Genomic DNA, 24,223 nt, shown 5'->3' with positions numbered 1-24,223 from the left:
CCTGGGTATTTTCATGTCTGGGTTTAAAGTAAGTGTTATGCATATTTTTGTTTAGTTTTATTCATTGAATTCTTCTTTGTTATATGGCCATCATTATAAACCTCGCACAGATATGATTATTTACACAGGTACATCCATAGAGATTCATATTTATACTGTACATGCATAATCAAAGAAATTACATGTGAATAGGTATATATAGTTTTTATTTTATTTGCAAATGTTTCTGCCTTTTTTGGGGCGTGTTACATGAATTCCAAGTAAAAACTGTCAGATGTCACTATCCTAACCAATCAACTGTTTATGTTAATTACTCCATATAAGGAATGTTAAGAACTTCATCTTGAAATAGAAGGCAGAGTTGTAGCAGAATTTCTGCCACTTAAAAGTTCTCTTTTGCAGATAAGAAATGTGACCTTGTTTTAGTTGTCCGTAATGGACAGATATCTATTAAAAATAGCTGTAGACCTGAATTTGTAATGTACAGTGGCAGTTGCATGGTTTTCTGAAAGGATATGTGTATCAAACACTATGGCATGAAAATATTTGACACATATGGGTGATATTTTCTTGACCTTTACCTTTACATTTGGACACAGCCTTGACCTTTGCCATTTTTTTTTTTTTAACAGTTGAACATATCCTTGACTTTGTCTCATGTTGTTATATTTTACAGTTGGACACATCCTTTACCTTTGTCACATATTACCATATTTTATAGTTGGACTCATGCTTGCCCTTTGTCACATTTTGTCATGTGGTAAGGTTGGACACACCCTTGACCTGTCCCATGTTACCCCACTTTATACTTGGACTCATGCTTGCCCTTTGTCACATTTTGTCATGTGGTAAGTTTGGACACATCCTTGACCTGTCCCATGTTACCCCACTTTATAGATGGACACATCCCTTGACCTGTCCCGTGTTACCCCACTTTATAGATGGACACATCCTTGACCTGTCCCGTGTTACCCCACTTTATAGATGGACACATCCTTGACCTGTCCCATGTTACCCCACTTTATATATGGACACATCCTTGACCTGTCCCATGTTACCCCACTTTATAGATGGACACATCCTTGACCTTTGTCACATGTTGTCATATGGTGAATATGGCCAGTCTCATCCATTGTCACAAATGGTCATATTCAGGGTCTAATTAGCTGGGTGGATAATTCACATGCTGTGATAATTACTGTAAGTCATAATAAGATAATACAATCATGTAACTTGCGATAATGAGTGCTTCATATATCCTGTGATAAGTACACGTATATATCATACTGGTAAAGTCTGCACTTTTTTTTATTACATGTACATACAAACCAGTGATAATGGTTTTAAGTCATGGTTTTGGGAGGATCATTCATATGCAGTGATAATTAATAATAATTTTATAATTATCACAACTTTCGGGGGAGTAACAGATAACCAAAGATAATTGTTCTAATTCGGCCTTTTGGGAGAATAATTCATATTCTGTGATAATTCCTGTAAATCGGTCTTTTTCCGTGTAGGCGGGTAAATCAGAGTTATGCCTGCCCTTTGGGAGGATTATTCGTATATATTACAGTAATGATTATATATCTGCAATTTGCACGCTTGAGGATACATGTACATGTACATATCCTCTGAGGATCATATAAATGACTTCCGGGAGGATTATGTTTGCATGTTTGAGGATACATGTACATATCCTCCGAGGATCATATAACTGACTTCTGGGAGGATTGTATTTGCATGTTTGAGGATACATGTACATACCCTCCGAGGATCATATAACTGACTTCCGGGAGGATTATGTTTGCATGTTTGAGGATACATGTACATATCCCTCCGAGGATCATATAACAGACTTCCGGGAGGATTATGTTTGCATGTTTGAGGATACATGTACATGTACATATCCTACGAGGATCATATAACAGATTTCCGGGAGGATTATGTTTGCATGTTTGAGGATACATGTACATATCCTCTGAGGATCATATAACAGACTTCCGGGAGGATTATGTTTGCATGTTTGAGGATACATGTACATGTACATATCCTCCGAGGATCATATAACAGACTTCGGGGAGGATTATGTTTGCATGTTTGAGGATACATGTACATATCCTCCGAGGATCATATAACAGACTTCCGGGAGGATTATATTTCCATGTTTAAGGATACATGTACATATCCTCCGAGGATCATATAACTGACTTCCGGGAGGATTATGTTTGCATGTTTGAGGATACATGTACATATCCTCCGAGGATCATATAACAGACTTCCAGGAGGATTATGTTTGCATGTTTGAGGATACATGTACATATCCTCCAAGGATCATATAACTGACTTCCGGGAGGATTATATACATGCATGTACAAGTTGTGCAACTTTATGAATAATTATCACAAAGCTACTTTGTGCGAGGATAATTTACTTCTACATGTCAATGTGGGAATTTCACGACAAATATCTTTTGACCTGTAACTGATGAACGTTGTGTAAATGTTTATTCAGGTAACATGTAATTTGTATGTGCTAACTGTTCTGCAGAAATTTACCTATATGTAGGTCGTATGTTCAATACATGTGCACTCAACTCTCATGTAGTACATATTTTAGGTGCGTATACATGTATATATTTTGTACTCTAAAGATTATTGTTATATTATTGAATAATAATATTTCTAATATTCCATGAGCTTTTGATCCAGGCTTTGGTATTTTCTGTAAAGTTAAAAACAAGAAAGCTTGGACAGTAGCAAAACATTTCAGTGGTCTCCAAGTATAATGTTTAATCTGTATAGTTTTTGAAAAATTTTATTATTACTTGAGGGCATTTTATGAAAAGTGAAAAACTTATTCTAAATGATGACTGTGGAAGAACCAATCCTGTATTTTACCACTAATATTTCGTATTTCGCAGTTATAGAAATTCAATCTGCTGAAATAAAAAAACACTTTATTATTATTATTATTATTATTATAAAGAACAAATTATGTTTTATTCAGAGTAAATCTTTAGTATCTACTCAGAATCTCTTAAATAATCACAAACATGTGTGATGTCTGTTTTGGGAAGCTGTAAAGTTTAGTTTGCAATTTTGTTGATACGGCATAGGATGTGAAATTTGAACAAGACGCAAACAATGGCAGCAACTTAAGCCTTACAACTGCCCTGTTTTGTATTACAGCCATGAACAGACTCAACTGTGGACATGTACATATGTGATTGTATATATACGCATACATTCTCTAATTTGTACATGCTGGCTTCCTCTCTGGCCGTAAGTGGGAAGGTCTGCTAGCTGCCTGCGGATGGTCGTGGGTTTCCCCCAGGCTCTGCCCGATTTCCACCCACCATAATGCTGGTCGCCATCGTATAAGTGAAATATTCTTGAGTATGGCATAAAACACCAATCAAATAAATAAATAAATAATGTAATTTGTAGACAGATATCATACTTTTACCTCAATTTTGCAGATCTCTAATTCTTGTATTTACCAGGAACTACATACAAGTTCTCACTCTGAAGTAATACCTTTCCCCATGTCCGATTTCCTCCCACCATAATCCTGGCCGCTATCTTGTAGGGAAATATTCTCCAGTGCAACAATCAAATAAATAAATCTATAAAACCTTTTCCCAGCTCATCCACCGTTTGTCCATTCAAATCCTTGCTTCCGTATTTTGGGAAGTGAAGTCAGCTCTCCGCTTTACCTTAGTTAACTAAAACAACTACTCCAATTGGTACATAGGTTTGATATCTGTTCAAAGATGGGTCAGGGAACAACAGACTTCAGATCTAGTAAATGAATAGCAGAGAGTTGGCTGCTAAAATTCTGATTTCACTGAGATTGCATTTTACATTCATAATATTTAAATATGATATAACTATATATGACAGTTTGTTATTGTCAGTTGTTGACATGATTGTCGTTGATAATAAATCTGTTTCGAAAAATGTTTTTGTGTTTTGTCATCTGTTTTGCTGAAGGAGATATTTGTTTGGTTTGTTCACCATTGACTGATCGACAGTAAACAAATAACCACGTCCACAGGACATCCTGGAGGCCTCCAAGCCTGACGGGATTAGCGTGCCAGCGAGACGCAAAACCCAGTGCCTCTCACCAATGCTGTTGCTGTGGATTCAAGTCTAGTTCATGCTGGTTTCCTCTCCGGCCATGCATGGGAAATTTGTCTCCCAGCAACCTGCAGATGGTTCTGGGTTTCGTCTAGGTTCTGCCTGGTTTCCTCCCACCATGCCGTCTGCCGTCATATAAGTGAAATATTCTTGAGTACGGCATAGAAACACCTATCAAATACATACATAAATGTAATTACACCGATAATGAAATCTCTGCCCTACACCACTGATTTTAGTCAGACTTCTTAAATCTTAAAGAAATCTTAAATGGCCCTATAAGATGGATGAATCAGTCAGAATCAATCTTTAATGGCCTTATAAGGTGGATGAATCAGTCAGAATCAATCTTAAATGGCCCTATAAGGTGGATGAATCAGTCAGAATCAATCTTAAATGGCCCCTTCAGGTGGATGAATCAGTCAGAATCAATCTTAAATGACCCTATAAGGTGGATGAATCAGTCAGAATCAATCTTAAATGGCCCTATAAGGTGGATGAATCAGTCAGAATCAATCTTAAATGGCCCTATAAGGTGGATGAATCAGTCAGAATCAATCTTAAATGGCCCTATCAGGTGCATGAATCAGTCAGAATCAATCTTAAATGGCCTTATCAGGTGGGTGAATCAGTCAGAATCAACCTTTAATGGCCCTATCAGGTGGATGAATTAGTCAGAATCAATCTTAAATGGCCCTATCAGGTGAATGAATCAGTCAGAATCAATCTTAAATGGCCCTATCAGGTGAATGAATCAGTCAGAATCAATCTTAAATGGCCCTATCAGGTGGATGAATCAGTTAGAATCAATCTTTAATGGCCCTTTCAGGTGAGTGAATCAGTCAGAATCAATCTTAAATGACCCTATAAGGTGGATGAATCAGTCAGAATCAATCTTAAATGGCCCTATAAGGTGGATGAATCAGTCAGAATCAATCTTAAATGGCCCTATAAGGTGGATGAATCAGTTAGAATCAATCTTAAATGGCCCTATAAGGTGGATGAATCAGTCAGAATCAATCTTAAATGGCCCTATAAGGTGGATGAATCAGTCAGAATCAATCTTAAATGGCCCCTTCAGGTGGATGAATCAGTCAGAATAAAGCGAAATGTGTCTACGTAAAATACAGCATACTTAAATTTGAGCGACAAGATAGCAAAGAAACTGACAAACCCCATTCAAGATAAAAAAAACCCAAAAAAAAACAACATCTTTTTCTCTTTTCTTCAGACTTTCTTCAAAAAGTATAATTGTGCTGTACAAGTTATTTACAAAGACAGTTTTAGCACTCATCTCAAGGAAAGTAATACACAAAGGGGAGAGACCTAAATTTCAGAATGCACAATAAAATGAAATTCAATTTTCATTCTTTCTCTCAAAAAGATGTAGTTGAACAGTCAGTTTAACAATGGGGACTATATGTTTGTTTTTTTTTACCTGGAAATGAAGCAACATTATGGCTCCAACTTTGGCTCCACATCAACTTGTACATACATGTACCATGTTCTGTGGATCTGTGGAGCATGGTTTTAACAGCAAAAGTCATTTAACAACCCTCTGTTCTCCCCTACACTTCAGAGTCATGTGATACAGCAAAAGTTGAGCTTAAGGAGCCAGTTTACAATTTCTCTGTTTTCATACACCACCACCCCTGCAAGAGTTACATCCCCAGATATTATTTGCGGAATGTATCTCGAGAGCCGGGCCCCCGTCTCTGAGTAGAGCATATTGCACATCTCTCCTGAAATGAAGAAGAAAAAAAAATTGAGTTCAGGCTGTATCCAATAATGGGACATTCTTTGTTCATTTAAGGTAAATCTGACCTTGCAATAACTCTAAAAATCTTCATTTCCGGAAGAGAAATATTAAAGCAACTAACAAGAATTTTCAAAATACTTTCTGAATACGTGTCCCAGCCAGAATAACACGTGTAGCTATGTCCACAACATTAGACATAATTTCGTAAAAAAAAATGGACAAAACCACCCAAAAATTCAAGCTTGTCATGGTGCACCTATCTTGAAGAAAAAATCCAGAATGTTGCTTGTATGTAATTCTAACAAATATCCCGTCAGGAAGATTTATGGTGGCTTACTTTCCCCCCCAGCCCCCACCCCCGCCCCATCATAAACCTAGTTAGGTGTACTCTCCCAGTACAAAATCTACATACACAGCATAGAGCTAAACAAGCATACATGAAAATCATGGCTCAGGATTAACCCAGCTCCAGGAATCGGTCGCTGGGAGTTCAAGTCCAGCTCATGCTGGTAATCTCTCCGGTTGTACATAGGAAGGCCTGCCAGCAATCTGCAGATGGCCTTGGGTTTCCCCCAGGCTGTTTCTTAACACAATGCTAGCCACCATTATATAAGTGTAATATTCTTAAGTACAGCGTAAAGCAGGATAAAACAAAAATTTGTCAACATTTAATTCAATTACCAACGTTTATAAAGACACAATCAAACAAAAATATGGCTTAGTTACTGCGTGCTGTACACGTAGACGTAAATATACTGCAGAACAGTACGATCACGATTTCTTTTATTTAACAGAAGGACCAGCTAATAAACAGGACAAGTAGATTTTACAGGACACAGGTCCTATAGTCATGTGACACTTTGTATTTAATTTTCACCCTTGCGAACAATGACAGATAGCTGAAATGACATTAACAAAACCAACCATAGCATGAACAGGCAGGCAGTCTTCGTGGAATGCGTGACGACAAAAAAAGACTGCAATGTTACTGGCATAACGCAGATCTGCAAGAGTAAAGAAGCAGAGAGACATTATCATACATGCTACACATTATAGGGCTGCCAATAGCAGGTCTGTCTTTGAAGAATCTGTAGTTTAATCTGTAAAAGTATTTCAATTAAATGGTGTTTTCAATTTAAATGAGGCCACATTGGGAAAGAAACAGTTACCACAGTATCTGTATCTGATGTATCAATGTGCTCAAATTCACACATAAATGCATTTTTACAGGTCATGAAATATTACTCTTGGAGCTGAAATTTACATTTCCCAACAGGCCTCAAAAACAAACCTAAAAAAAAAAAAAAAACCTTTCTAAGATCAATTTAACTCTATGAATCATACACAATGAGCAACATAAATGTAGTTATGTATGATATTTTAGGCCAAACCAAGTATGTCATGGATTGGTTATCTCCCCTTAGTCCACCTGGGGATACTACTTACATATGTTGGGGGAATCAATTATTGAGTAAAGCCATGTTCTGGTGACAGTTGTACATAACTGTTTGAACATTTGACAGTGACAGTATTGGTATTCTGTACTGTTGACCTGGATATGGAACTGTATGTGAGACTTCACATTTTATAGGCAGGTACCACCGAAATAGCCTGTTATAAATCAGTCAGATCCAGTGGCTGGACCCGATGCCACAAAGCTTCAGTTGGAATTTTAATAGTGAATTTAACTTTTAATTTTTATCCTATGAAGTAAAATTAAGAACACAAAACAAGTGGTATGTTAAAACAAATTCAACAAAATTTGAACACCACGGGCCATGAACTGCTTAGTATATCAAGACGTAAAGTTTTGAATCAAGTCAAAAATCGCTTGTTTGTTTTGGTTTGGCAGAGGGAAGCTGGTTCCACCTACAAGCATGCTTGTGGTGAGCTAGCGGCCTGCTACAGGTGTGTGAGTGTAGAGATAGTGGCCTGCTACAAGTGTGATAGTTCAGAGATAGTGGCCTGCTACAGGTGTGATAGTGCAGAGATTGTTCCCTGCTACAGGTGTGTTAGTGCAGAGATTGTTCCCTGCTACAGGTGTGTTAGTGGTGAGCCAGTGGCCCACTCCAGGTGTGTGGTTGTAGATATGGTGGCCTGCTACAGGTATGTTAGTGGTGGGCCAGTGGCCCACTACAAGTGTGTTAGCGCTAGGCTGAAAGTCTGCTCAACTTTGGTTGGTGGTGAGACCTCATGGCTTGCCAGTCAGAAACTTGTCTGATTTGCACCTTTCAAAAGTCAACTCACCTGAAACAAGTATTCTCTGATGACAAATCTGACACATCTGAGACCCTGGAAACAAATACACAAATATTATTAAAGACAAACAGGTAAAATACCCACGCAGAATTTTTTTCCATCGGTATTGAATCATATGGCATTCTTTTAGTTTCTCAAATTTGCAGTGGTCAGAATTAGATTTAATTTGTTTTATTTGTCTTTGGATTAAAATGAGGCACTGAGTTAGAACACTATAGAATATTCTTCATTTCAGTTTTGGCTACATGAATTTGTCTTACAAATTAAATGTCTTGAATATACCTCTCTAAGACCACACTCTTACTGATAAATGACTGGATCACTGAATTCAGGAATGCAAATCATTTCTGCCTCCAGCTGTGGAGAAGTGTGGTACTTACAAGGGAGATAACTTATTTACCTTCAACACAAATACCTCTCCTCTGCATTTTCACCTGTTTGTCAGACAACCCAAAGCTGTCAGCCACTAGAATCTTCCTACAACCTTCTCTCAGTGAGATCTGAAATTAATGTGTGTTGTGCATTACTGTGCAGCAGGTATTTTCACAAGCGTATCCATCACGGTCCTCTGACATGTTTTCATGTTTCTTTCGCCAATCATAACGTTATGTAGGAAAAACAATTTATTTATTTATTTATTTATTTGATTGGTGTTTTACGCCGTACTCAAGAATATTTCACTTATATGACGGCAGCCAGCATTATGGTGGGTGAAAACCGAGCAGAGCCCAGGGAATACCCACAACCATCCGCAGGTTGCTGGCAGACCTTCCCACTTACGGCCGGAGAGGAAGCCAGCATGAGCTGGACTTGAACTCACAGCGACCGCATTGGTGTAGGAAATACAAGAGATGGTCATAATTTAGTTTAAGTCACCACAATATGGGCGAATTTTAAGCAGGAAACTAAATGGTAGTATTAAATAATTTAATCATGACTTTACATATATACAATTATCATATCCTAACTGTCACTGATGAAGATTCTGGTAGATTTTATAAGTATTTAATAAAACACATAAGTTGTATTTATTTTACTTATACCCAACAAAAGTGTAAACATTTGGTCGGTAATCACCGTTCACGCTCTTCGGGATGCTAACGGCAGACATGCTCGCTACTGAGTGCCGTGAACTGTGATTACAACTCATACTACCATAGCTCCTGGATTATCGCCCAAAAATGTGAAATCAGGTGGAAATTGAAACCAATATTTATGATGAAAACTTACCCTAATTGTTGAGTTAACATGTTATTTAATACTGAGAGAAAAAGCAATATGAAACTGCTTTGTGCGTTTATACTTTTGTTGAGTATATTTGACTGGTGTTTCATGCCGTACTCAAGAGCATTTAATGTATACAACAGCAGCCAGCATTATGAAACCGAGCAGAGCCCGGGAAAAACCCGCTACCATCCACAGACTGCTGGCAGACCTCCCATATACGACAGAAGAATAAGCCAGCATGAGTTTGATTTGAACTCACAGTGACTGCAATGGTGAGGGGCTCCTGAGTCAATATGCTGCACTAGCACACTAACTCCCAGGCTACAGAGGCCCCCACACGAACTACCAGGCCACACAGGCCCCCACACAAACTGCCAGGCCACAGAGGCCTCCACACGAACCGTAATGTGATCATCTTTTATCCTACCTGAAGATTGTAATCTTGCAAAATCTTGACGAGTGAATCCCTTAATCCAGGGATTTCCATCCCTTGTCTGATTTTCTGGATTAGGATTATAGGATCCACATGGGTCCCTATGTTCTGGAGTAATCCTGTTACAAAGTCTGAAACAAAACCCATTTATTTACTTGATTGCTGCTGAAAACCACCTCAATTAAACCATAATCAATACATTCAATGTTCTTGTGTTGATGATAGTACACCTGCAACAAAGATTTGTATTTATCGATAATAACTATTGAACACATTCTATGATCTGTATCAGTGATCCTTAAACAGTACTCCAAACAAATCTACCAACAATGCTCCAAACAAATCTACCAACAATGCTCCAAACAAATCTACCAACAATGCTCCAAACAAACCTACCAACAATACTCCCAAAAAATCTACCAACAATGCTCCAAACAAATCTACCAACAATGCTCCAAACAAATCTACCAACAATGCTCCAAACAAATCTACCAACAATGCTCCAAACAAATCTACCAACAATGCTCCAAACAAATCTACCAACAATGCTCCAAACAAATCTACCAACAATGCTCCAAACAAATCTACCAACAATGCTCCAAACAAATCTACCAACAATGCTCCAAATAAATCTACCAACAATGCTCCAAACAAATCTACCAACAATGCTCCAAATAAATCTACCAACAATGCTCCAAACAAATCTACCAACAATGCTCCAAATAAATCTACCAACAATGCTCCAAATAAATCTACCAACAGTACTCCAAACAAATCTACCAACAATGCTCCAAACAAATCTACCAACAATGCTCCAATCAAATCTACCAACAATGCTCCAAATAAATCTACCAACAATGCTCCAAACAAATCTACCAACAATGCTCCAAACAAATCTACCAACAATGCTCCAAATAAATCTACCAACAATGCTCCAAACAAATCTATCAACAACTCTTAAACAATGCTCCAAACAAATCTACCAACAATACTCCCAATAAATCTATCAACAACTCTTACACAATGCTCCAAATTAATCTATCAACAACTCATAGACAATGCTCCAAACAAATCTATCAACAACTCTTAAACAATGCTCCAAACAAATCTACCAACAATACTCCCAATAAATCTATCAACAACTCTTACACAATGCTCCAAATAAATCTATCAACAGCTCTTAGACAATGCTCCAAATAAATCTATCAAAAACTCTTAGACAATGCTCCAAACAAATCTATCAACAACTCTTAGACAATGCTCCAAATAAATCTATCAACAACTTAGACAATGCTCCAAATAAATCTACCAACAACTCTTACACAATGCTCCAAACAAATCTATCAACAACTCATAGACAATGCTCCAAACAAATCTATCATCAACTCATAGACAATGCTCCAAACAAATCTACCAACAATACTTCCAATCAATCTATCAACAACTCTTAGACAATGCTCCAAATAAATCTATCAACAACTCTTAGACAATGATTCAAATAAATCTATCCACACATACTGATAACTACAACCCTTAAACAATCATAAAAAAACTCCATATACAGCCCTTAAATAAAGAATGATAGTAACAACCCTTAAATAATGACCTAAGTATTTTTAATGATATTATAAGCCAAATATTTTTATTGACAACAACAAAATAGGTCAAAAATCAGCCAAATTTCAGGTGGTTTTAAAGATTTCGGAGCCTGACATGATTTGCCTGATGCATCTGCTGTCATTACACTAGTACTTGGTTTGTCTTACTTGGTTTGTCGATGGAGTATGAAATCAAGTCTTCCCACAATTCCTCATCATTGTGCTCCTTACAGAACTCAATGGCCTGGTCTACATCTTTCAGACGATTGGTGATGAGTTTAAGCGCTTGTTTGGTCTGACCAATACGGCCTGAAAGACAAAGGAAAATTTAAAAAATAAAATAATAAGTTTTAGAGACATTATGATCATAGTATAATATATAAATAATTAGACAAGCATAAGGACACACTGAAACTGCTGGCTCTCCTGATGAAAGCGTTGCTTTTGTTGCAGCCGATCTGGCTCACCTATGACCAACAGAATAAAATCCAGCTCACACAAGATCGCCTGAGGTTTTATTTTAAAAAGCTTTGTTAAGCCTACCTGTCAAAAGCATGGTGGTATGCATCAGACACTCAAATTCAGGTCACATGAGATGACTGGCTCCTGACTTCAAAACTGATATTTCAACCCTTGCTTCTAATACTGAGAAAGGCAATTCTAGTATGACAACCTAACTTTGTTGCAGGCGGTATAACAATGCTTACATGTGAGGGCCCTCCATCATAGAGTTTAGAGTTTAAACTCTTTTATCGATAAAGGTAAAAAAGTCCTACTGTATCATATCCTGTCAAAAATGCTAGGCAACCATTACTGACCACATTCACTATAACACGGGTGTCTGAAAAAAGTTTCTCAAAAAGTAATTTCCAGTATAAAAATAAAACTTGAAAATCATCTAAGTTGTGGAAAGTGTGGATTGTCTCAGCACTTGTTTGTGTTAAACATAATAACAAAATTGGAAAGCTTTAAAAAAAAAAATGTAATAACAAAATTGGAAAGCTTTAAAAAAAACCCTTAAAAACATCAAGTTAGATCACACAAAAACAAAAACGAGGATTTTTTGTTTTAATTTTTTTAGGGCTGGCTCGTCTGCAAAATCACAAAATAAAATTGGTCAGCTTAATGACAAAGGAGTTTGAGCCCAAAACCCCTTATATCATAAGTATGACCTCACCTAAGAGGAAGACCTGTTCAGGCAGCAGATCTCTTGTCTCGCACTCTTTCATGGCTGCCTGTAAAGGGTAATAACTGCTGGTCCGCAGAAACATCAGAAGTCTGGATGGATCATACTCCGCGTAGAGCGACACCTGGCGTGCGTGGAAGGCCTGGCCTAAGTGAGGGTCCTTCTGGAATAGTCTGTCCAGGTACTGTGGCAAAAGTAAAAAAAGATGTACAGCATTTGCTGTGGTAAACACTAATGTGTAGTTTTGAGATTGAATCACTGCACGTAAAAAAAGCCTTCGAAAAACAAAGTTGTTCGCCTGTGCATAATCATATTCAAGTAGTTTTAAATGAAGGCTTGGTTATGCCTTAATGCCACTTTTGGCAATATTGCAGGCATACTGTGACAAAAGCATGTTTAAACCCAGAGACAGTAAATATGTAGTTTTGTTTATCACACTTAAGTCACATGAAATGATATGAATCCGGAGACAGCTTTTATAGATCTTCCTAAATCTACATTCTCATGGGTTTCTTTTTCACTTGCTTAACATACTTGTATCACATGATAATATGATTTGTGAGACAAAAATATGATATAATAAACTGAGGAAAGCAGCAAAGGTTTACAAACAAAAGAAAATTTTACTCAGAGTAAAAAATAATAATATTTTACCAGAATTTTCGGTTTATTTCTTTACCATTTTATGCTGTACTCAAGAATATTTCACAATGTTTCCCACATTATGTTGGGAGGAAACTGGGCAGGCCCTGGGAGAAACCCACAACCATCTGCAGGTTGCTAAGAGACATTTCCACATAATTTTGAATTAAAAGATTACCCTGGTAACCACACATTTGTTCCAAACAAAATACATGTACTGGGTTTGTTTTTGGCGGCCAGCATTATGGTGGGAGGAAAACGGGCTGAGCCCGGGGAAACCCATGACCATCCGCAGGTTGCTGCAGGCCTTCCCACGTAAGGAGCTTTGGTAGAATACTCACAACATGAAGCAGGGCCGGGCTCTTCTCTAACTGCTGGTAAACCTTCTCTATCTGGAAAAAACAAAAACAATAACATTTCCTGTCACTAAAGGCCTTCACTGGTACCTTGCTCATGAGCGAAAATGAACCATGTTACCTGCATTCATATACGTCAGGTAATTGATCCAAAACTTTACCATGAACTAATTAGCACATTTTGCCCCATCCTGAGGGTTTTCTTGATCTTAGAAATATTATTTGAGCTTTGTTTGGAAGTTTTAGATGATATTCAACTGAAAAATGTAAGTTTCATCACCAAACGTAATGTTTCATGACATTTATTTCCCTTTAATAATCCACTTGTGTGGGCGAAATTTTGGTAATCATAAATAGCTTAGGGCCTCCGTGGCTCAGTTGGTTAGCGCGCTAGCGCAGCGTAATGACCTAGGAGCCTCTAATCAATGCAGTCGCTGTGAGTTCAAGTCCAGCTCATGCTGGCTCCCTGTCCGACCGTACGTGGGAAGGTCTGCAACAACCTGCGGATGGTTGTGAATTTCCCCGTGCCCTGCATGGTTTCCACCCTCCCTAATGATGGCCACCGTCATATAAGTGAAATATTCTTGAGTACAGCGTAAAACACCAATCAAATAAATAAATAAATAAATAAATCATAAATAATTTGTCTACATATGTTTATGGCTGAAAGTGTATGTCTTTAAATTAAATGTGTCAGGGTAAAACTGTGTATAAATTCTGCAACTGAAGCCATACGAACCACTGAAATGAAGACAAATGAAGGTAAAACGTACTCCATTTTCTATGCAATATTTATACCCTCGGTCTTGTTGAATTCTACAAACTGTATGGTTATACAGCCTTTGTCCTGCTTTCATTTTATCAGTCAATATGACAAATGGGCACAATGAATAAGGCCTAAAATTCACTTAACAAGCCAGTTTTTCACGTATATCATTCAAAATTTCAATAAAAAGGAATAATACATTATTATCATTAACTATTATTGATATCATCAATACATGTAACAACTCCTTTAAAATAATAAATTGCATTGTGAACAACTGCTGAAAGACATTTAAAACCTTTCTTTCATTTTTATTATCATCATCATTAAGTAAACCATTATTATACCTGTTATTACACATAAAACCTGCAATAAAGGCAGCGCTGGTTTACTCTCTGGTTGTAGCAGCCCGCCAGAAACCTGCGGATGGTCATGGGTTTCCCCTTAGGCTCTACCTGGTTTGCTCCCAGCTTAATGCTGGCTGCCATCGTGTAAGTGAAAAATTCCTGGGTATGGCAGAACATACCAATCAAATAAAATAAATACTAAAAAGAGGAGTAAACGACGGAAGATCCAGAGTCAATCCTGGGTCGAGTCACACCTAAGACTTTAGAAGAGGAAGCTGTAACTTCTTCCCTTGGCATTCAGCAAGAAGGGGATAGTGCAACAACCAGTTGACCCATATCAGTATAATGGCTCGGGCGGGGCGGCTAACTCGCCTTTGGTAAGTCATTCGAGTGAAGCAGCACTAGATAAAAGAGCGGTGGAAATCCGTCCAGCATCAAGGAGGCACATTACATGCACTCTAAGGAATCCTTCGTCATCATGTGACTGAAAAACTGTTAAGTATGAGGTTAAACCTCAAGAACTCAGTCACTCACTAACTCACCCACTCACTCAGAATAGTAAAGCACAACTCACAGGTATTTTGTCTATGTTATCCAGCAGCATGTTAACTGCCTGGTCACGGTCAAACTGCATCAGCTGTACAATCTTGTCATTGATCGCGTCAAACAGGTTGTGTTTGTGAATCAGTTTGAAAACGCCTGGATCCTGTAGCCTGTCAAAACACAACTCATTAATGATTTATTTACTTATTTGATTGGCGTTTTACAACTGATTATTACTCTATGAAGGCATACATATATGTATATGCTGAATTTGACAGATGTTACAGGCCACGCTCAGGATTTTTCACCTTCCAAAACATACCCAATTTGCCATTTTTATGAGAGGATGAACCTGGACAGTCTGTTTAGAAGCCAAATAAAAAAAGAAACACAGAATTTGTGGCCCAAAATGTACACTGAAGAAACTCAAAGTTTTTTTGCCTTTTGTTCACTGTAATTAAAAAAAAAAATTACAATTCCACTCCCCAGCCAAAAACCCTGATGAAAACCATACCTGGAATGTGAAAAAAAATGACCATTCATATGACGCATGTTATGAGGTGATCTCCTCCTTGATTGACAGCTTAGAAATGTTAACGTAATGTGAGTTGAATCAGGTGAGGTGAAATACTTTGCATTATTATATTTTTGTTTCGGGCACCACCAAACAAATGAATTTTCAAGTGGAAAGTGCCATTTTCAGAAGTGTCATGGTGGAACAGATTTACCTGAGGTAGATTGCCAGAGCCTTGTCAAACCTCTTCTCATAAGTGTGACTGAAACATTGAAAACCCATTGATTTATTTACTGACACATCTGATTGGTGCATATTCGTCAAAATTTCCCTACTAAGAAAGCATATGAGCCACTTTCACAAAACTATCTACTGAATCAAATTTCCTGTGACTTTTTTCACACACAATGACTGAGTTATAGTCCACAGTGTATAATAAGACCTGATTTATTAGAAAAAAGTCACAAAATATTGATTCACAAAGTTTTGTAAAAGTGAACCCATATTTTTATCACGATTGTGCTGCTAGGATGTCAATCAGACATTTTTTTTTTCAAATCCATATTTGGATGTTTTTAAACGCTTGCGAAGTGCATCACGTAAAAAGCAATAATCATTTTTGTATACAGAGCTGCTTCCATAAACAGCAATAAAATATGCAATGCTTCGTCCATTTGTACAATTATCTGTGTGATTCATTTCTTTCCGTGAATTAATTACTTTATCATTTGTCACTGTTATTAGACAGTAGGTATTTCAGCGCAACTTATGCACATTTTTAAATTGATTTTTAAGACAAAACTACGTCGGTTGGGTAGTCCAATTTCAGGGCTTCATGAAAAAGCTATAAATTTATCAGTCTTTACAGAAAAATGCCTTCTGCTTGAATAAACACCTTGCAAACATGCGAAATGGTTGAAGAATTACAGTTGTACCGTGATAACCAATGGTATGGTTGTGGATGTGTCACATGACTTACAGGTCAGCCAGGCTTTGCAGCAGGGTCCGGTCATTCCTGTCCCGATCCAGTCTGTCCAGCACAGCATTGACAATGGTCTGGATGTTATACAGGGTACAGGGCCACGACTTCACCAACTGATGGAACCCCTACCATGAATAAAGCATACATTACATGACAACAGTTATTCTGTTTACTTTGAGGTTTATTTTGCTTTCAGCATATAGCTGTTAAATTCACTTAACAATTCAAGAAGACTTATATTGCAGTATTTAATTCTGTGGGAAAAAAATCTAAGCGCACAAATGAATTTATTTTGTGTTTTCTCTCCTCGTAAAACGACACTTTCTTGAAGGCTTTGTGATTACGGCCCATTTGCTGTCCACCACGTGCCTGATTTTGTAGCTAGACAGCAAGTACCTGAAGGGTACAAGTATACTGTACAGCCACACTTTCACAGTACAGAAAACTATATGTTGGCTGACCTTGCAGTCAGACTTCAGGCAGCTGAACCGTGCATTGTACTGTACAAACTGCAGGGTGCTGCACATCCACACTTTACAGATGCAAGATACAGTTCAGGCGAGTTCTCCTTTTGGTCAGACTGCAGGCAGTTGAACTGTGCACTTAACTGTACAAACTGCAGGGTGCTGCACATCCACAGTTCACAGATGTAAGATACAGTTCAGACGAGTTCTCCTTTTAGTCAGACTGCAGGCAGTTGAACTGTGCACTGTACTGTACTAACTGCAGGGTGCTGCACATCCACAGTTCACAGATATAAGATACAGTTCAGACGAGTTCTCCTTTTGGTCAGACTGCAGGCAGTTGAACCGTCCACTGTACTGTACAAACTGCAGGGTGCTGCACATCGACAGTTCACAGATGTAAGATACAGTTCAGACGAGTTCTCCTTTTAGTCAGACTGCAGGCAGATGAACTGTGCACTGTACCGTACAAACGGCAGGGTGCTGCACATCCACAGTTCACAGATGTAAGATACAGTTCAGACGAGTTCTCCTTTTAGTCAGACTGCAGGCAGTTGAACCGTGCATTGTACTGTACAAACTGCAGTGTCCTGCACAGTTCACAGATGTAAGATACAGTTCAGACGAGTTCTCCTTTTAGTCAGACTTCAGGCAGTTGAACCGTGCACTGTACTGTACAAATTGCAGGGTGCTGCACATCCATAGTTCACAGATGTAAGATACAGTTCTGACGAGTTCTCCTTTTAGTCAGACTTCAGGCAGTTGAACCATGCATTGTACTGTACAAACTGCAGGGTGCTGCACATCCACAGTTCACAGATGTATGACACAGTTCAGGTGAGAGGTCCTTTTAGTCAGACTGCAGGAAGTTGAACTGTTTTCTGTTCAGCAGAAGCTTCTCAGATTAAGAGGTAGGCTGAATACTGAAGCCTCTCTACGGTTATCTTACCTTATAATCAGACTGCAGGTACTCATTCAGGACCATTTCATAGATGGCAGGGCTCAGTTTGGGATCACCCTGGGGCAGGTACGGAGCTATTGTCTGTGGGGACAAGAAATAACCTCCATTATTTAGCGACCTTATTAAAATAAAGCTAATAATACTTTTATTTCTGTATGACTGTTGCTTGATGCTATACTAAAACACTTATATAATGGTAGCCAGCTGTATGGCTGGAAGAAACTGGAGAAGTAAGCTATCCACATGTACCCTTTGGCAACTTCCTGTCGTCCTTTCCCACATGCCACACGTCGTATTGCTGCAAGACATGTGGCCTTCAAAGACAGTTTCACTGCACAAAATGGCCACATGAAAAGAAATGTTTATTATCATCAAGGCCTCACAAGCACTGAGTGAGTGAGTGAGTGAGTGAGTAAGTGAGTGCTTGGGGTTTAACGTTATACTTAAGAATTTTTAAGAATTTCGTCATATGACGAAGAAGGAATCCTTAGAGTGCATGTAATGTGCCTCCTTGTTGCAGGGCGGATTTCCACCGCTCTTTTATCTGGTGTTGCTCCACTGAGACGACTTACCGAAGGCAAGTAAGAACGCCCCCGCCTGAGTCATTATACTGATACGGGTCAACCAGTCATTGCACCGTCCCCTTCATGTTGAACGACAAGCGAGGAAGTTCCTGTTTTAATGTCTTAGTTGTGACTTGAACCAGGATTGACCCTGGATCTACTGCTCCCGAAGCGGATGCTCTACCCACGGAGCTATCGGGGCTGGTAACACACGCACCTAGAGCAGGGGAATCTACAAATTCTCTGTTCCAGGTCGGGTTTGAACCTACATCTGTTGTGTCCTAGAGACCACCTCTAACTACTAGACCATGGCCTGTTTCCAGGATAAAGCTATTAATTGATGAATGATGAACTGATTTACGACAAACCCAATGCCAATTGCCTGGAGATACATGCCTTTGTTTACAAGTTTGAAGAGTGATGAAATTTGTTCATTTGCTTTTACCCTCACCTTAAGCTGTCTAATTTTGGCAAATTTGTACACTTCCTCTTCCCACAATTCTTTGTTCTTCCCGAGAATCTTGACACAAAGACGTGATGCGTCATCATAAGCTTCGTTCTCCAGTAGATGCTCCAGCTGAAGTCTACCTATTTCCTAAAGGTGAATAACGAGCGAATCATATAAATAATTCATATCCTACAGGAGATCAAAACAACAGAAAAATACACATAATTTGTATCCTACGTGAGATCAAAACAAGACAAAGATATGCATAATTCGTATCCTACAGGAGATCAAAACAAGACAAAAATACACAATTTGTATCCTACAGGAGATCAAAACAAGAGAAAAATACACATAATTCGTATCCTACAGGAGATCAAAACAATACAAAAATACATGTTATGCATAACTGCTAAACAAGCACGTACTCAAGACAAACTCTGCAAGTTAGCAAGCCAGCAACGCATTGACATGTATCTGTATTGTATATTTTAGATTTTAAGCACTATCCTTGACAATCAACGATGTTACATGTAGACTGAATGTCTTGCCAGTAAAGTCGACTTGATTGGTCAGTTTACTGAGAGTCATTTCCCATGGGAGCCTGTAATGTACTTTCTAAAAAATTCACGTACAGGAAAATGCCGGACAGAATGCCGTGAAAACCTGTCACATTTACCTGGCTTTCCACAACATCTCTTTGGTTGCTTCTCAGAGGAAAATTAACTACTCCTGCACGCATTTTTGAAAGCCCAAGAGGTTTTTCAAACTTCATGCTTTCCTTTCACAAATCGTCACTTTTCACCATTATGCTGTCTGAGAAGAATAGTTTTACAAAGACCAAAACTTCTTTCAATCTCTAAAGAGCATCCTGTAGGATGTAAGTGCGCATATGGTAATTTCAAAATTTTGATTTAAAATATTTCAGTGTTGCTTGTCAGGGATGATACAATGAATGCTGCCTATTGCTGCAACACCAACAATCCACATAAGTATTCAAATCCACAAAAGTAAGTATTCAAATCCACAAAAGTAAGTATTCAAATTCACATAAGTAAGTATTCAAATCCACATAAGTAAGTACTCAAATCCACACTAGTTTGCAGAGTAATGTCAGCTGATACGAATGTATTAAATGCGAATTGAGCACAGAGGGCATTTTATTTTAGTATCATTCTTGTTGCACCTTGTTAACGAAAAATGATCCCAAGTTACACTTAAGCATTCAAAACCTTTGTGTGGGATCAACACGAGTACAGCAATTCGAATCTGATGTTCAGGTGGACATCAAACATGACACACTGCCATACACAGACTCACATTCAGTTCAAAAATATACAACTCCAATCATCCAACAGCATAAAGACCCAGGAGTCTCTCACCAATGCAGTCGCCGCGAGTTCAAATCCAGCTCATGCTGGCTTCCTCTCCGGCTTTAAGTGGGAAGGTCTGCCAGCAACCTGCGGATGCTTGTGGGTTTCCCCAGGGCTCTGCTCGGTTTCCTCCCACCATAATGCTGGCCACTGTCATATAAGTGAAACATTCTTGAGTACGGCGTAAAACATCAATCAAATAAATAAATAAAATCATTCATCCATGGCCTGTTATGGCCAAATCTCAGCATTATTTGAGCCACACGTACCTGATAATTGTGTTTCTTAAGTTCCTTGCTATGCTCCATGGCTGCTGCCATCGCCTCCTGTAAGTGAAAAAACAGAAAAAAACACATGTGAATACTGAGTCTCCACACATTTCAGAAAATGACATACCCTAACTCTTCAACCTTTCTCAACCTCCTCTGCAACAAATATTTTGAAACTTTATGAGAGAACTATTTGGTGTAGAGAAATAAATTACACAGTTTTACGAAGCTTTCACCTTTAATAACACAAACAAATCATGTCTTAGCGGCATCCTCATAATAATTGTATGCATAAATCTGAAAAGTTGAAAAGGCTGAAGATTTACAGTAAAAGTAAAACTTAAAATCTGCCACGATCACCCTTCTACTGACTTTATTTGCTACCTGTGACAAGCAGCGCTGCCACTGTCTGTCTGTTAGTGAGTTGGTTGGTCAGTCAGATAGAACTATATTAGGGTGGAGTGCTTCAGTCTGGAGTGGACCACGTAAATCTGGTACGTGGCAGATTTCCTGACATTTTCCCAAACCAAACAGAGATGGATTGAATCCTGCATCCTCAATGGTCAATGACTGGTCAGCTGTGGCAAAAACAACATTTTAGCCCACTCAACAACACAGTGGTTGATGCGAAGGATGTGATTTTCACAGTGAAGGGCCAAAATCCAAAATATATTTATGAGGAGCGCAGAGTTATTCCCCTCTACTCCTAAAATATTCTTCTGGTTTAGACGCTAGCTTCAAATATTTGAGACCGGCGGCATCTGGACATTTGTCATACACACTTACTCGCCGTCTAAATAACATGAGAGTTCATACAAAACTCTGCTTCACAGTTTCATAAGTGCAAAAACAAAGTTTTGTTAACGATCACAATCTACATACTATACACTGTGCACAATGTTCTGTTGTCTTACACACTACAATTTCTGGTTATTATCAGCCGCACTTCTCTGATCATCGAACATCGTTACATATCATTTATATATTGTTATATATAATTTTATATACCTTTCCATGCTGTCTTTCACCTCTTCATCTGCTTGCCACAGCCTTGTATGAGTGAAGTGCCCAGATGTCCGCGGTCTTGAACATGGTCGTAAAGATCTCGTGATGTTTTACATGACCAGAGTTAATATAACCATAATGATGCACAGGTTTACCTCCCCTTACCTCAAACATCTCGTGATCTAGAAGCCAGCTTATATGGTCATCCTGATCACGTAACTTTGATACAACCAGAGCTTACTGAACCACGAAAGTGCGTAGGGTTATGTCCCCTTACCTCAAACATCTCGTGATCTACTAGCCAATTTATATGGTCATCCTGATCACGTAACTTTGATACAACCAGAGCTTACTGAACCACGAAAGTGCATAGGGTTATGTCCCCTTACCTCAAACATCTCGTGGTCTAGAAGCCAGCTTATATGGTCATTGTGATCTCGTAGCTTTGATACAACCAGAGTTAATTGAACCACAAAGGTGCGTAGGGTTATGTCCCCTTACCTCAAACATCTCGTGATCTAGAAGCCAGCTTATATGGTCATCCTGATCACGTAACTTTGATACAACCAGGGCTTATCAAACCACGAAGGTACGTAGCCTTATGTCCCCTTACCTCAAACATCTCATGATCTAGAAGCCAGCTTATATGGTCGTCGTGATCTCGTAGCTTTGATACAACCAGAGCTTACTGAACCACGAAGGTGCGTAGGGTTATGTCCCCTTACCTCAAACATCTCGTGATCTAGAAGCCAGCTTATATGGTCATCCTGATCACGTAACTTTGATACAACCAGAGTTAACTGAACCACGAAGGTGCGTAGGGTTATGTCCCCTTACCTCAAACATCTCGTGATCTAGAAGCCAGCTTATATGGTCATCCTGATCACGTAACTTTGATACAACCAGAGCTTACTGAACCACGAAAGTGCGTAGGGTTATGTCCCCTTACCTCAAACATCTCGTGATCTAGAAGCCAGCTTATATGGTCATCCTGATCACGTAACTTTGACACAACCACATCTTTCGGGCTGACAATGTAGAACAGGCTCTCTTCTGAAATACACTCTGTAAAGTAACACAAGAGATAATTTGATTTGTGTTTTATGCTGTACTGATGCCGAATATTTCACTTATATGACAGCAGCCAGCATTCTGGTGGGAGGAAACCTGACAGAGCTCAGGGGGAACCCTTGGCCATCCGCAGGTTGCTGATCAATTTGCACAAACTTTGCTGAAAGTGCTTCTCCATCCAAATACTTGAATCACTTACATTAGAATTTCAGACCATTCTCCAGTATATTCTCTTTCCAGGAGTATTGTAATTCTTCAACCTTTTCACATGTTTGCAAGGTGTTTATTCAAGCATATTCTGAAGGCTATATTCTGCATTGACTTTTTGTCAACCCCTGAAAACGGTCAACCCAACCAATGTAGTTTCATCTCCAATATCAAATTAAAAATGTGCATCAATGGCACAGAAAGCAAAATTTCATGTGAGAAAAAAAGGAGAGGAATTCAGGTAAATGAATTAAGTTGACGAATAACTAAGGTTAATTACCCAGATGGTAGTCGTTGCACCTATACTCAGTAAAACCCCGAATAGACAGCGCGTCGTTAGACAGCTCCACGTAGTCCCCCATCTTTGGCTCCACTACTATCAAATGAGGACGATTCGCTACTGGCTTACCTCCCTTGAACACAGTAAAGTAAGCGCATTATCTGCTTGTTGATTTCACTTCTTGAGTTTTACTTAATGCATGTAGCTTTCAATGGTGATTCAATATTCATGAATACAGGTTAAGGTTAACATAAATAAATAAATTCGTTGATGATGCAGCCAAATTAAATTAACATTTACTGGAAGGTAACCAGTCTCAATGCCAAAGCTCATACATTTGTAGTGTAACTAAAGACACGAGATGTGTAGCTCCATTAGGTCACACAATAATGACACTAGGCCAGGCAGCACTGCACTAAATGTACATGTTAAATACCACAACTGTAACTCCCCAGCTTACCTCTAACTGCACCTCCCTGTCATACATTAGCACCACCAGGTTACCTCCCAGGGGAGCAATACCACAACTGTAACTCCCCAGCATAACTCTAACTGCACCTCCCTGTCATACATTAGCACCCCCAGGTTACCCCCCCAGTGGAGCAACACCACAACTGTAACAACCCAGCTTACCTCTAACTGCACCTCCCTGTCATACATTAGCACCACCAGGTTACCCCCAGGGGAGCAATACCACAACTGTAACAACCCAGCTTACCTCTAACTGCACCTCCCTGTCATACATTAGCACAACCAGGTTGCCCCCCAGGGGAGCGATGCCACAACTGTAACAACCCAGCTTACCTCTAACTGCACCTCCCTGTCATACAT

General features: G+C 38.9%; 1 protein-coding gene across 1 annotated transcript in view; it reads right to left on the bottom strand.

Annotated features, from left to right (window-relative positions):
• Nucleotides 1-5,275: 5,275 nt before the first annotated feature.
• Nucleotides 5,276-24,223, bottom strand: part of LOC135477861 (vacuolar protein sorting-associated protein 41 homolog) — a 32,214-nt gene continuing 13,266 nt past the window's right edge. The window contains exons 12-27 of the mRNA XM_064758067.1: nt 23,393-23,525; nt 22,784-22,899; nt 20,830-20,886; nt 19,194-19,337; nt 18,168-18,260; nt 16,752-16,879; nt 15,987-16,034; nt 15,290-15,428; nt 13,588-13,638; nt 12,596-12,788; nt 11,587-11,727; nt 9,815-9,951; nt 8,561-8,660; nt 8,149-8,193; nt 6,826-6,905; nt 5,276-5,884 (exon numbers count right to left, since the gene is read on the bottom strand). Of these exons, the coding sequence (XP_064614137.1) occupies nt 5,819-5,884; nt 6,826-6,905; nt 8,149-8,193; nt 8,561-8,660; nt 9,815-9,951; nt 11,587-11,727; nt 12,596-12,788; nt 13,588-13,638; nt 15,290-15,428; nt 15,987-16,034; nt 16,752-16,879; nt 18,168-18,260; nt 19,194-19,337; nt 20,830-20,886; nt 22,784-22,899; nt 23,393-23,525 (1,671 nt within the window). The 3' untranslated portion in view covers nt 5,276-5,818. The remainder of the gene's footprint in view (nt 5,885-6,825; nt 6,906-8,148; nt 8,194-8,560; nt 8,661-9,814; nt 9,952-11,586; nt 11,728-12,595; nt 12,789-13,587; nt 13,639-15,289; nt 15,429-15,986; nt 16,035-16,751; nt 16,880-18,167; nt 18,261-19,193; nt 19,338-20,829; nt 20,887-22,783; nt 22,900-23,392; nt 23,526-24,223) is intronic.

This window comes from Liolophura sinensis, chromosome 11 (assembly GCF_032854445.1).
Source record: "Liolophura sinensis isolate JHLJ2023 chromosome 11, CUHK_Ljap_v2, whole genome shotgun sequence".
Classification (NCBI taxonomy): domain Eukaryota; kingdom Metazoa; phylum Mollusca; class Polyplacophora; order Chitonida; family Chitonidae; genus Liolophura; species Liolophura sinensis.
This window is presented reverse-complemented; position numbering and strand designations above follow the sequence as displayed.